Here is a 13599-nt window from a genome sequence, read left to right as displayed (position 1 = left end):
AAAACGGCTGTGTGGCACATCTTACTTGGTATCCTTGACACCAGTTTCAAAGGCCTCAACACGCGGAATGATCTCAACATCCTTAGGTCGACATCCACATTCGACTCAGCGAATATGGTCATAGACCTAAAACACCGCGTTAAGACTTGATGTTGACAAACCAAACGTAAAAATAGTTTAGATAGTTGGTATTACCTGTTACAATCAATACAAACAACATTGAAACAAAGTTAAAGTTACTTACCCTGTTACTACAACGAAAAAATCCATGATGTTCCAAATGTTACGAAGGTATGAGCCGCGATGAAGTACAAAACCTAATGCTAAGATTTTAAGGGATGCTTCTACACAAAAAATGCCGAGGAAATAAGTCTCCGTTTGTTCCTGAAACAGAAATAACACTTTGTCAGTCTCATGTTCAATTATAAGAATAGTTAGACTAATTCACATAAAGTTCTCTTTAATGGTAATTAAACCGGATACAATTCTGAATATTAGGTAGTTTTTAAATAGGCTAAGTCTTTTTCTGGTAGGTCTAGTATTATTTTTCAGACCTTCGTTACCAGATCACTACTCCACTACTGTACTCTGAATTCTGAAATAGACATTACGAAGCCAATGAGAAAATTGTCGCCGCTTTTTGTAAATAGAATGCGTACAGAGTCCAAAAAGGTCGCTAACCCGAAGAAATAAGGACTGATTCTTGCTTGGATTACATAGAATTTGGGTTAGGTGGAATTTTGTCCAAAAGACATTTAAATGTTGACTGATATTGAAAATTTTTGTGTGTTGAGCATATTAGTTGTAATGCGAGAAATTTTATAATCTCGCTTATTGCAGTTTCAACTGAACTGAAGTGACTAAGAGGAGGAATTGACGGGCAGTATGTGAATTGATACATTATTCCCTCCTTGAACCACACTGGGCAGATTGTCAGATTTAGTGGGATGGATGAGCAGATTTTGACTGATCTCACAAGTAAGTTACCACTAATTAGGATTACTCTTCTCTAAATTATCTCTTTTGAACAGCACAATTCAGGTTTGAGACCTAATTCTGTTCAATTGGTAACGTTGTTCTCCATAAAAAATTTTCTGAACTTGTATTTACGATATGTTAATTTTAGTAATCACACAATTGAAGGTACTGACCAGTTTCTTTGCTAGCGGGGTCTTGTCGTTCTGTGGCAGATGTTCTTCCAGGGCCAGGACCACACAGTTGGCGATGATGGTGAGCAGGACTGCATACTCGAACGGAGTGCCACGCGGTTAAGGAAAAATGTTAAAGTGAAAGTAAAACTATTTTAGCACTCAAATTTACATAATAGTATTAACCTAAAGATCCTGTTGCAGAAACTAAATCTCAAAACCAACATCGTACAAGTAAAAACAATATGTGCATTAAGTTATAGACTTGACACATGAAATTAAATTCTGAATGTACTATAATCTCAAGTATATTAGAAAAGTAACACCTAGATGGGAACCCTCTCACTAGCTGAACCTTATCATGAACTCACTGTAGGTAGGCCTACCCTTTAATTGGCACAATTATTGAAATAATTTATTATTTCAATTAGGGTACTAAACCCTTAAGTACCCGTAGCTTAGATCCTGTATATCCAATAGTTGAAGACAATTGACTCAATTAAAAACTAATTCTCAGTTTTAATGCCAAACATTTTAGCTAAGTGATACCTTGCCATCTTAGTTTAATTGCTGGTAGTTCGAGAGTTGCCGACTCTGTTGGATAAATAAATTAAGAAAAACAATTATTTCTTACTGATATAGCCGACTTGTTAAAAAAAAACTTAAATATATGCCTTTTTTTAAGTAGGTACCAGTAACCTATGTATAAGCTCAAAGAAATCGAGAATTTTTAGAGTATGCCCTAAATGACTTTTTGGATTTTAAGTTATTGCAAAAATAAACACGTTTGAAAAGTTTCTGATAGTATAGTTTTAACTTGGTCATCTATTTGAGACGCTAACTCTAAGTGATAGATGTTCAGCTCTATATGATGAACAACGAAGGTTAGAAGCCCAGAGAAGGTAGAGAGGAAACATTTAACTTAAAAATGGTGTCCAGCACTAGTTGCTGGTGTCTAGAGTAAACTCTGAAACCAACACTTTTCCTAACCCCCCTAGCCATTATGTATTACTACACTCACGCTATAGGTGATCTAGGAACATTCACACAGTGATCACCGCTCGGCTCTTCCATGCTCACCACAAATATATTACCGTAGCGCTGTACGTGCACACACAACATTAGAGGTAAAGGCGCACGGTTGTCCCATAAGCAAGTTTCCTCAGAACCTTACTTCTCTGTGTTGGCAGTTAGCAAATAGGGTGTTACGTTGCTTGCCTGTAGGTTAACATCTTGGGCTATAATGCGAGAGGAACGGGTTAGAATCCTGCAAAAGTTTGAGGGGTTTGGACAGCTTCCCCTTAAACAATTTTGGTCACTGAGATGGATGTTAACAGAAATTGATGTGAGAGAGCTGTTCACCGAACAAGGCTGTTTTAGAGCCTACTTTTACAACAAGGGAAAGTCAGCCTTGAATGTCAGTAACTTACGGTGAATTTGAATACCGTATGTACAGAATACCTTTTTCCATTGTGTAAGGTGAGGAGGGACCTCAAAAAGGTTATTAGCCCAACTTGTTCAAAAAGGTTATTGGACATACGTTCATCTGATGTTGTCCTGTTTCAAATTTTGGAAAACTCTTTCTGCATTCTCCAGGAGAGTACTAAAAATGGAGAGGACAAAAACACTAAATGCACCAGTTCATTATAACCCAGTGGAACATCACATCCAAATTGCTATCTCTGGTGTACAAAGAGGCCCTCTGAGAGGGTTTTGCATTGCCTGGACCGATAGGTTTTTAAATGGGATAAGTTAGAGTTTCAAACGTGAGGGTAAAATAACTTACGCCTTAGACCCTGAGAGTGCATTAGGTTTATAGTGCATTTTCCGGCTGCACTTTACTTTACGTCCTACACTCATTGGAATAAAAATATCGATCGATATATCGATTATTCGGTAAGTTATATCGTTTGGTTAGTTAGGTAAGGTTAACCTAACCTAACTAACCAAACGATATATCGAATGAAACAATCGAATAACCGATATTTTCATTCGAATGAGTGTAGGACGTAAAGTAAAGTGCAGCCCATTTTCCTATTGTAAGAAAAAATCAAGTTTGTCAAGTTCTTAAAATGACTTACTGGTAAGTTACCCCTAGTTGGTCATTAAGTTAAAATCATTTATAGGTTTGGCGTCCTAAATTAGGCTATAGCCTGATAAATGTCTACTTGAAACATTACGGTAGCCTTTAAACAATTTTTTTAAGCTTTAAAAGTTCATTTATAAGTAAGTTACTAGGTGTTATTTAAAGTCATGGTAATTATAGCATTTTTGCTGAAACTTATTTGCGCTTTGAGCAGCAGATCAACAACTAGGCTAGCCTAATTGTTTGCAATACATTCTTTAGAGGTTAGGTTAAATTATGAATGGTTAGGTAATAAAAGTTACCATTGTAAATTCATCACAGAAACATTAGTCTTAGCCTTATAATTTCATTAAGCAGATCATACATACAATTTATCTCTGAGGTAGGCTATGATAATATTATAATACCTTACCTATCGTAAGATTGTTTTTTTTTACACAAACAACTGGTCCACAATAAAATAAATATCACTTTTTCAACTAGGCCTAGACAAAACATATGTAAAACAATATCCTACTTGCTAAAACCAATTTGTTTCCTTCTACAATCCCAATCTTTTTATCTTGTCAATTGTATTAAAGATATTAAGTTTTAACGTGGTTTTTATAGTAATTAATAATATAAGAAAACAAAACACATAGGCCTAGTAAACAGTAAACTGTAAACAAACACCATTCGTTGCACCGGCACTCTAGTCCTACCTAGTCTCTAGATTATTTGAATTATCGAAATTAAACGTCAAAAACATATGTCTGTCTGTAACCTGTGTTTTTTCCAAACAGCATTCTTATTCTCATAAGGATTTTTTTTGTATCTATCATAGACTTTAAGCATAGTATCAAAGATCAAAGAGTAAAGAGTAGATAGCGTATACTATCAATAAAACTATAAGAATAAAATTAGTACCTAAGCAACTTTTGGGTTGTCACGCAGCTTTTAATCCCTTATCATCTAGTTCTAGGTTTGACATTAAACCATTACACCGTACCATTGTAAGCTCGATTAGTATAAATGCAAGCAATAGTTATATCATAGATAAAACCATAGACTAACCGATAAAACATACTCCCTTAGTAGATTAATTTGTCATCGTTATCCTTAACGCTGAGGACAATTACTTGTAACTTTATTATATTTTTAATCTATATTTGATCACGATCTGTCTATTTTCATTAGACTCCCATATTCCACCCGTGAAAAAAAATCTTAAGTCATAGTGACGTCAGCTCTGCTCTGGGGAAAAATGCCAGGGGGATAAAATTCTGGTGACCCAATCTTGCAGTTAGTTATAGTACAATAATCGTTTGTATACGACAATTATACATTACACACCCTATGCTCTTTTAGAGATGTTTTAGCTTTTAGATGCTATGGACTTATATCTAAAATGTCGAGGTGCTGTTAGCTGGGCTCAGATATTATGTTAAATAATCTTATTTAGTAGCTTTTGGTCTAACATAGGTGTATTTATGTACTGTATCTAAAATATTAAAGCTAAGTTTTTACCATAGTTTCCGAACTTAAACCGTCTCTAGTGTCACGATGTCAGCTAAACTTAGGTGCTCGAGAGGATGTGAGTTTTCAACTTTGTTAAAAAATATTATTTAAAGGGGTTAAGCTTTATTGAATTGGGACTCTGTAAACACCTGCACTTTCAGTGATTATTCAAGAATCGAGAAATATTAATTTATAATGCGATTGCTTATTAATATCCATTCAAAATGTGTGACCGACGATTATGCAAACATTGTAATTGTTTAAGCAATATGATCGCAGTTAGTTGTATTTGTAGACTCTTCTAATACTATCTAACTCCCCTCAACTCTGTAATAATCCCAAAACTGAAACCATACGCAGAAACTAAATAACTAATATCTAAGCTAATGCCTAAGCTAAAAAAAAAAAAACATATTTTAACTACTTTGAAATTGGTTGTGGTTATTGTGTATAAATGGCTATATACTCTTCTCCTTTGCGTTACGAATATTCAAGTAGAATAGAATACAGTATAATCAAACCTACAACTAAAACATGACTCAACTAGACGATACACATTATACAACCAATTTACAACATACATAGTCATACATGAATGTTTTTACACAACTTGGTCAATGCATTGTTTTGTATTGATGCAATAAGCACACTAGCCACTGATTTAAGGCTAATTTTATTCCCTGAAAAATAAAATGTCAAAATATTTTATGCCCTTCTAAATAGAATTCTGAAATTATATTTATGCACCAAACCGGTAATTTGGAATCCCCGCGATGAGTTGTTGAAGCTGAATTACTTTAGAAATAGTACCCTGGCTAGTAATTAAAATATAGAATTTATGTGTATTGTATCCGATGTCAACGGTTTTCAGTATTAGAACTATATAATTTTATTGCACAATCATCTCTTCTTTCTGAATTAAAAAATAAAGTGTTGTTATAAAATACATGTAAATAATCCCAGCTCACAGTCTTAGTGCAGTAGAGGTAAAACATCTCCTATAGGTCGGTTCAGAAAACTTGCCTTAAAATACCTCCACTCACGCAATGCCTGTTAGCACCCGAGTAAGTTGAATTATATTTAATGGTCAAAGATGTATGCTAATTATTTAAGCAATCCAGTGGTATAAAGATGACTCATTGTTTCACTCAAGTCATTTATATTCCAAACGACAAATATTATAGAACACATGTTGAGATTCTTCACTGATTTTTTTCTGTCAGATAATTTATTAAAGTACGGTCCACGAGAGTCTGCAGTTGAGGGAGGAGCCTATTTACCACGTGACTTCGAAGGGGCCATAGTGCGGTGTTGCCGCTGATATGAAAATATTGTTTATATTTGTTTATTGTAGTAAACGGTCGATGTTTCAACATCGCGCTAGTCCAGTCTTGGTATAATCTGCAGCCAACTGCAAACTCTCGTGGTCCCTAGTGTAAACCACAATGGGATCGTAAATACTTTGTGATGCAAATAATCACAACACAACTTTACATTCTCTAGACTAAACAATTTTCAGATTTTGGATGATTACCCTACGGTTTTGTGCATTAAAGGATATGGCCACTCGATGATGAATCTGGTGTATCGGCGTAGGGGGTTGTCCTCGCTGAGCAGGAAGAGCGAGGAGGGGCCCTTTGCGGGCTGGTTGGGGCCCCCTGGCTGGCCCATGGCGGTGGGGGACCAGTCACGACCAGCCCGCTGTTGCGCTGCCGCCTCCTGTGCTGCCGCCAACCTGCAAACACAAAATCATAAAATTCTCAGAATTACCTTTATATGGATGGAATCATAAATTTTATTTCCATGTTAAAGTTGAGCCTGTTTCACTGAGTATTATTACAAATTGACGGAAGTTTGACTGGACTACCAACGCTGGTTGATTATTGATTTTTTTTAATACGCCGACATTAAGGAATAACTCCTGGTTAACACAAAATAACTATGTTACATACTTTATAATGCATGGAACTAGATACTGTATTTCATTCTCATCAGTAACCAATTTTAGAATAATATATTCACGTTGAATTGAATGAACTAAGAAGTGCGCTGATGTCAGTAAGTGAATCTGGGCAAATGCGCATCGTAAACTATAGAATCTTTGATGTCACATAAAATATCACAGTGACATAAACACACTGCAGGAAAGTGTCAAATTTTGGCAGATGTGCACTCTAAAAGTGGCTTATTCTACTGAATTCTATTTGAATTAAAAGTGGCTGTAGCTGATCCCTGTACGAATTGGATGTACTATGGGATGTCTTTTCCAGTATCCGAAGATTCAGTGGTAGGTACTATAACCACCTCGAAGATCCATTCACACGAATATCAATACGTTCTGGTTGGATATTTTGCATTGCTCCACATATATATTAATTGTATTTTTCAAGTTCAATGAACCATTAGTGTCAGTAAACAGGAAAAGACAAATTGTGTCAAAATTATAAAATAAAAGCTAGGAACTTCACTAAAAATCTTACAACGGCGTACTTCTAGCGTGATTACTTGATTGTATGGAAACAATATGAGGCTGCCGGCGCTGTCATGAAAGCCTCGTTGTTCATTATGAGAAACAATGGTCTTTCCAGTAACGTAACGAATTCTGACCGAATCTCCTTCAAAATTTACCCTTAGGTCCCTTTTTAGAAACGGTCGGAAGTAGGTATACCCAGAGAACGAATGAACAATGATAAATTAGTCAATGAAATGTGTATAATCACTCTTATTACAAAACGTGGTGTTCACGATTCTCTGTCAGTGTAACTCTGACAGAAAAAATATTGGGTAGATAAATATACTCTAGAGTTTGTTGAAGATGTTTAAATACCCTGGTTTCTTATGCAAATCCTTACGAAACACATCCAGGGCCACATGTTATGCTATGTTGTGTTGGATATTTATGTAGGTACAGTATAACTGTTGTTATACTTAGGAACTGACAGTTATTTGTTGTCTTCAGTTATTTGTTGTTGTTACACATTACTACCAGTGTTGCAGTTAGCCACTGTTGTTACAGTTACGAGGTCACTTTAGTTAAGAGCTGTTGCTTCAATTAAGTTAGGTTTCGTTAAGTGCTGTTGATTCAGTTATTTTTTACTCATTGGCGTGCCTATGTTACAGCACAGAAAACGTACTAGTAGTACGTTTTCTGTGGTTACAGTCGTTATTTTTTCTTGTTACACACTGGCGTGCTTGTGTTGCAGTTACTCGCTGTTGTTACACTCTGGCGTGCAATGCAGGGTGTAATGTGAGGGTTGGTGACCCGGTTAGGTCTATTTCTGGACCACAATCAATGACTGGACATTTGCTAGACTGACCTCCCTTTGTAAAGTAAATCCATATCGAGGTCACCATCTCGTTTAGGAATCATCCTCTGGGTCAGTTACATCCAGATAAAGTGTTTGTTCTATTTACTAAATTCAGTTGTGCTACTTACTTTCAGCGTTTTCAGTCCAGAAGCGAGTTGTAAGAGGATATTTTGTTACATCACAGAGAAGGGATCTTTTCTAGGGGTTACGTTTTGGTCAAGGTACAGAGACGCAATAGAAAAAGAGTAATGAATACAAATTAATTTAAATTGTGGGTCAACATTATAAAGTCTGCTTGAATGAGCATCTTTGATGTTTAAAAACAATTAGGAGTGACACCTACCCCAGTTCCTGTTTACACGAGCCTGTAATAATACAAAAGGACCTCGACATGTAGGGGTTTTATATAAGATAAAACTATAGGATACTAGCAGAGTACCTGTCCTTCGTACAGGGTTGGCGTATAAGTTTGAAATGTTTATTGCAGGTTATCCTACTCGTGCTTTGCGTTTGCAATGGGAGAGGATACGATTTAAGAAAAATTGGTCTTTTTAATATACGGCATGCTATAGCAAAGCACATCTACCATAGCCATAATTTTCTACCACTGCACCTAAACAATGAAAGTAAAATTCTAATTTTTCACAGCTTTGTGTTGCTAGTTAGATCAAAAACCCCAAAACCACTGGGGCGGAGCCCAGGATTTTTGAGATTTTTGAGCCCAGGGCGGATTTTTGAGATAATAATGCGTCTATATGTTAATAGGGAATGTGAGCTATCATCACACCAAATTTAAACCCAATCCGACCAGTATTTTTCACGTTTACTTGTTACAAGCATCCATTCATCCATTTATCCAAACTTTCTTTTTATTATAATATTAGTAGAATAAACTAATATGACCATGGGGCATGTTGCTGGAAATTGGTCGATGAGAATTTAAGTAATAAAACATTTGAGATCTTTAAGAATTCAAAATAAGCTAGGTATGCAATATGAGAATGCTATTAGAATACGCTATACTTTTTCAAATGGTTGTTTTAAAAGTAAAAAAAACCACACCTGTTGTAGTAATAGTATACTAGTGTCCCTGTTGCTCGAAATCGAGCAATTGCTAAGTATTACAGGCGTTATTTTAAACGAATAACTGTCATAATTTTTGAACACTTTAAAAGATTTGTCTCAAAGATTATGGAATACTCAAGATTTAGGCTACATAACAGATCGATATAATCAACATTCTTCTAAATATCTTATCATTTTTCAAAAGCTGATCTTGTTTTTTAGAATTTTCTACAAATAGCCTTACTCAAAGCCATATTAACTTAGGTTGTCCATAGTAACGATTATAAATATATATATATATATATAAAAAAAAACACATTGTTTCTATTTCTTCTCCTTGGTGGTGTTCTATGACTTTCTTATGTTTCCATAGTTTGTAAATCGGCTCTATCATTGATAACTAAGAAATGCAGCACAGTGTCAATTCATTTTTCTTTTTAGTATATCAATCTATCCAGGCTCTCTCACTTTTTCCATTGTAATATTTACGCCAACCCAAATTCAAATAGTAAATATTTAATTTCAACTTTCAACCAAGTCAACAAATGTTTGTAGCTAACTGTTAAATTAGCAAACTTATTGACTGTTTAAAATTAACATATGTTCTTCTTCTCACTTTTAATTTCTGACAAAATCTGGAGTTTCATAACAATATTTGTTTCCCATGTTAATCTTATGGAGAAATACGAAACTTTAAAGATCCCCAGGGCCTCACCCTCTAATTATTTCGCTAAAAAGAAAGTTTCCTGCACATCTTCATGTTACCCTCTTTCCAATGACACCAAAAACATGTCAATTGGTTCGGTAGTTTCGGAGGCGTAATTGTCACAAAAAACCTGCTTGCGTATTAAATAAGTATAGATTTCATAATAAGAGCAGAAAGTGAGTCATTATAAGTGAATATGTTATAAACCCACTTTCACTCATGTTTTGATCGTTACTTTTCGCTTCACTAGAAAGATAGTTCTTAATTAAAACCGAAATTGGACATTTTCTATTACAGTTAGGAGCATTGCAAAACTCGTGGCATTTTTTAGGTCACGCCTTCTTTTTAAAGTTAATGTGTACATTGATTGTACAATTTTGGTTGTTGCAAATTGAAACAGTCGACTAAACAATAACAAATCTTTGTTTGTTTACATCGGCAAAATAAAAAAAAGAAAGTAAAAATTTCTTTCGCATAATAAACATTCTTTTCCGTTGTAAACAATGTATGTAATTGTGAATTTTCGCAGGTGATAAACATGTAACGAAAACAGATAATTTCACAATAGTATGGCGAAAATGTAAGTTTTCATCATATTTGGTTTTTTATGTTTGAGAACCTTGAATTGTAATAGCTCTTATTTTAATCTGTGCAATATATAAACACCTACGTTTAATACAATGCTAATTTTAATACGTCCATGACAATCAGAACGATACACGAATCCAACATATAAATTCCGAGTAGTTTTTTACTCAATTTCAGGCCGATGATTGATGGATGAATGGTTAGCATCGTTCTTTAAAATTGTGTATATCTAACTAAAATATTTTTATATAAATATCTTGTAAATTGTTGTTGTAAAGCTATGGAATTCTTTTCAAACATGACGCAACGACTTTAACTTAATGTTTTATTAATGTACACCAATGAATACAGTTACATGCAACAAGCTCGGATACAACTAAACAAGTAAAAAAATCGTCAACACAAATGTTGCAACAGTAAAACGAATGGTCCAAAAGAAAACACCACTTTACCTTCCACGGATCCATGAATAAAACACCGATTTGCGAGTTAAATCCATCAAACTTGACACACACTGCAAATCACTTGGTGGAGTTCAAATCAAATCACCCCTAACCTCAAACAATATCGCTCCGTTATGCTGGATACACCTGTTGATCCGTAGTCCGGAACAACAAAACAACCGTAACTGACTGAGCGGAGGGAGGGACCGTGAAAGGGAAGAAACAAAACATGGGCAGAGCCCTAAGTGACCTTGAGAAGGTCGTCACTCCCCTCTCGGGAGGGTGATTTCGAAAAAGGACACTAGGGTGGTGGCAAGTTTTATGGCAGATTTGCTGAGGAGAGTAGGGACTGGGGCAGTGTGTCGGTATTGTAGGGTGCCGTATTACAATTGGTACAATGTCAAGCTGATGGTTTGTCGATCGGTTGAATAACAGTTAGTTTTGCAGTTAGTTATACTACAAATTAATAATTGTCGGGTAGCTAATTAATATTCGCCTGGTAATCAGATGGTTTGTCGCTTCGATTGTAGAAAATTCAAAGTCTTTTTAAAGGTTCAAAACTGCAGCCAACTGTTCTCCTGACTTCACTAGCAGCCATACTAAAAGATCTTATAATATAAATAGTAACATCACTTGTGATTCTACCAATGTCATTTACCAAATTTCCAGCAAAAACTTTTCAAAAACTTCATGAATGGCCACAGATATGATGTAAACCATCCTGATAAAAAACCTGTGACTATTCATGCGAGAGAGCATTCTCACAAAATTTTCAACAGTGTTATTCATTAAAAGGAATAAGAAAATTGGCAAAAGACGCATCAGACTTAAAATTAAGACAGCTTGAGCAAGCTCATCAATTAATACTTAAATCTAAAACACCATCTGGTCTAAATTTGAGATAGTATACAAAAAATATGTTCTTTCTTTCTTTTAATCAAAATTTTCTTTTTTGCTTCTTTATAAATTATATGTATTTTTTATTTTTGCTAAAACCATCTGATACAGAGTGGTAAACACTTCCATTTGTTATTGTTTGTTTGTTCCTGAAGAAGGCTAATGCCGAAATATATAGAACCTTTTTAAAAAGTGTGTGATTAGTTCTTTTTTGTATAAAGTGTATGAATAATGGGTAGTATGTATACAGGCTAACCTTTACTATGCAATTTCACAAGTTTCTGTTACAAATTCAAACCTAAATGCAATTTTCTCACAAAAAATCAAAACCTAAATGTTGTTTTACAAATTAGCAAATAAATATCTGAAAGAAAATGTTACAAACCTAATGAATTAAATGTAAATACAATATCTTTGGTATGTAAAGTTTGTCTTAACACACAACTACAGGTTTCTACTCACTTTCTCTGTGTTCATTATACGCAAAAATTTTACTTAATTAGTCTTTCTAACACTAAACAACACGTTTTACGTTAGGTTGAATACAAGAGTTTTGAACGAAAATTGTTGATTTGCAACAACAGGTTTATAAGTTAAGTTAAGTCATTGTAACAATGGTCACATGGAATTACGAATAAACTGACGTATAAACAGCTGATCTTAGTCGTAGCATTGCCGGTATTTACTCAGGGGAGGTATAGAAGAGGCTACGATGACAGCTGTGGGCTTCTTATTAGCTGAGGGAACGCCATTACCGTAACAAAACGATCAGTAGTCATCGGCCTCGGTGGTCTAATGGTTAGCGTGCCGGGCTGATAAGCTGAAGGTCCCGGGTTCTAATCCCGCTCGTGGCATTAACTTTTTGTCCAAGATTTTTTTATTATTAGCAAGTTTGGTTGGTTTGGTTCGGTTATGACAGTTTATTTTATTATTAAGTCATTATAAAATTTTAGTAGAGCAATTTCTAGTTTTATTTAATAAACAGAATTATTTTTTCTATTAATAAACTTTTGTTATATTATTTCATTATCAGCAAGTTTGGTTAGTTCGGTTAGGTTATGATAGTTTAATTTTATAATTAAAAAATAATAAAATTTAATTTGAGGCATTTATAATTTTATTTTTTGAACGGAACTATTTTTGCGATTAGTAAACCTTCATTGCCAAAGTACGCTCTACTACAGCGCTGTTCACGGAGGAATTTTGAACTAATGCCTCATTCGTACCTCCCCTAAGTCAGACCCTTATATCTGTCGTACTATCTTTCGTGTTGCCAACCCTTTTTCAAGCATACACGTATTACGTGCCTAGTAAAACCACACTTTTTGTGTTGCTTGGTTGAAATACGGTAGTGCGGCAAAGTAATTGCAGGAATTAGATACTTTGCGTCCTATAATCGGTGCAAGAAATCCCAATTTGTCAGGTAATTGTGAGAAAAAATTCTATCGGTACATTAGTGCGCATAGAGACCAAATGGAGTACTGATTGGGCTGTAAAACTTCTGACAGATAAAAAATAACGGTAAACAGGTAGCCTTAACATTGTTCTATGTACAAAACTCACAAGTATAGTAATACTTATAAGATTTAAAATAAAACATAACCAATAATGGTTGTTTAGTGAATTTTAATTTGATTTTGAATCAACCAATCATTAAATCTTGGTGATGCGTTTATTTCAAATTTTAATTTTCTGTTATTCAACTCAATATAACCAGTTCTTCTTGAAGCTAGTAATACTAACCTCAAACATTTTTGAACATAAGTTTAAATCATGTAATTGGATTTTGACAACTGATTAAATTAAGGTAACAATACAGTATATCAATAACAGTTTGCTGCAATACACAACTATATCAATT

At 34.6% G+C, this 13599-nt stretch overlaps 1 protein-coding gene across 29 annotated transcripts in view; it reads right to left on the bottom strand.

The window, feature by feature from the left end:
• Positions 1-13599, bottom strand: part of LOC128992038 (voltage-dependent calcium channel type A subunit alpha-1-like) — a 348577-nt gene that overhangs the window by 79797 nt on the left and 255181 nt on the right. For 22 of the 29 annotated variants that reach the window (XR_008490687.1, XM_054415385.1, XM_054415386.1 and 19 more), the window contains 3 exons: positions 6294-6466; positions 1152-1258; positions 245-384 (listed from right to left, as the gene is read on the bottom strand). The exons of 1 other annotated variant lie outside the window; for it this stretch is intronic. Coding sequence is in view for 27 of the 28 variants with exons in the window: in XM_054415385.1 (XP_054271360.1) it covers positions 245-384; positions 1152-1258; positions 6294-6466 (420 nt within the window). In the remaining variant the exon portion in view is untranslated. Of the gene's footprint in view, positions 1-25; positions 127-244; positions 385-1151; positions 1259-6293; positions 6467-13599 lie in introns of all 29 variants that reach the window. 6 more of the 29 variants (XM_054415389.1, XM_054415400.1, XM_054415411.1 and 3 more) reach the window with 1 other exon arrangement.

Source organism: Macrosteles quadrilineatus, unplaced genomic scaffold (genome assembly GCF_028750875.1).
Source record: "Macrosteles quadrilineatus isolate MER2022 unplaced genomic scaffold, UCM_ALF_1.0 Scaffold_4__1_contigs__length_99947679, whole genome shotgun sequence".
Lineage (NCBI taxonomy): Eukaryota > Metazoa > Arthropoda > Insecta > Hemiptera > Cicadellidae > Macrosteles > Macrosteles quadrilineatus.
Note: the sequence above shows the minus strand (reverse complement) of the source record. Positions and strands in the feature narration are given on the sequence as shown.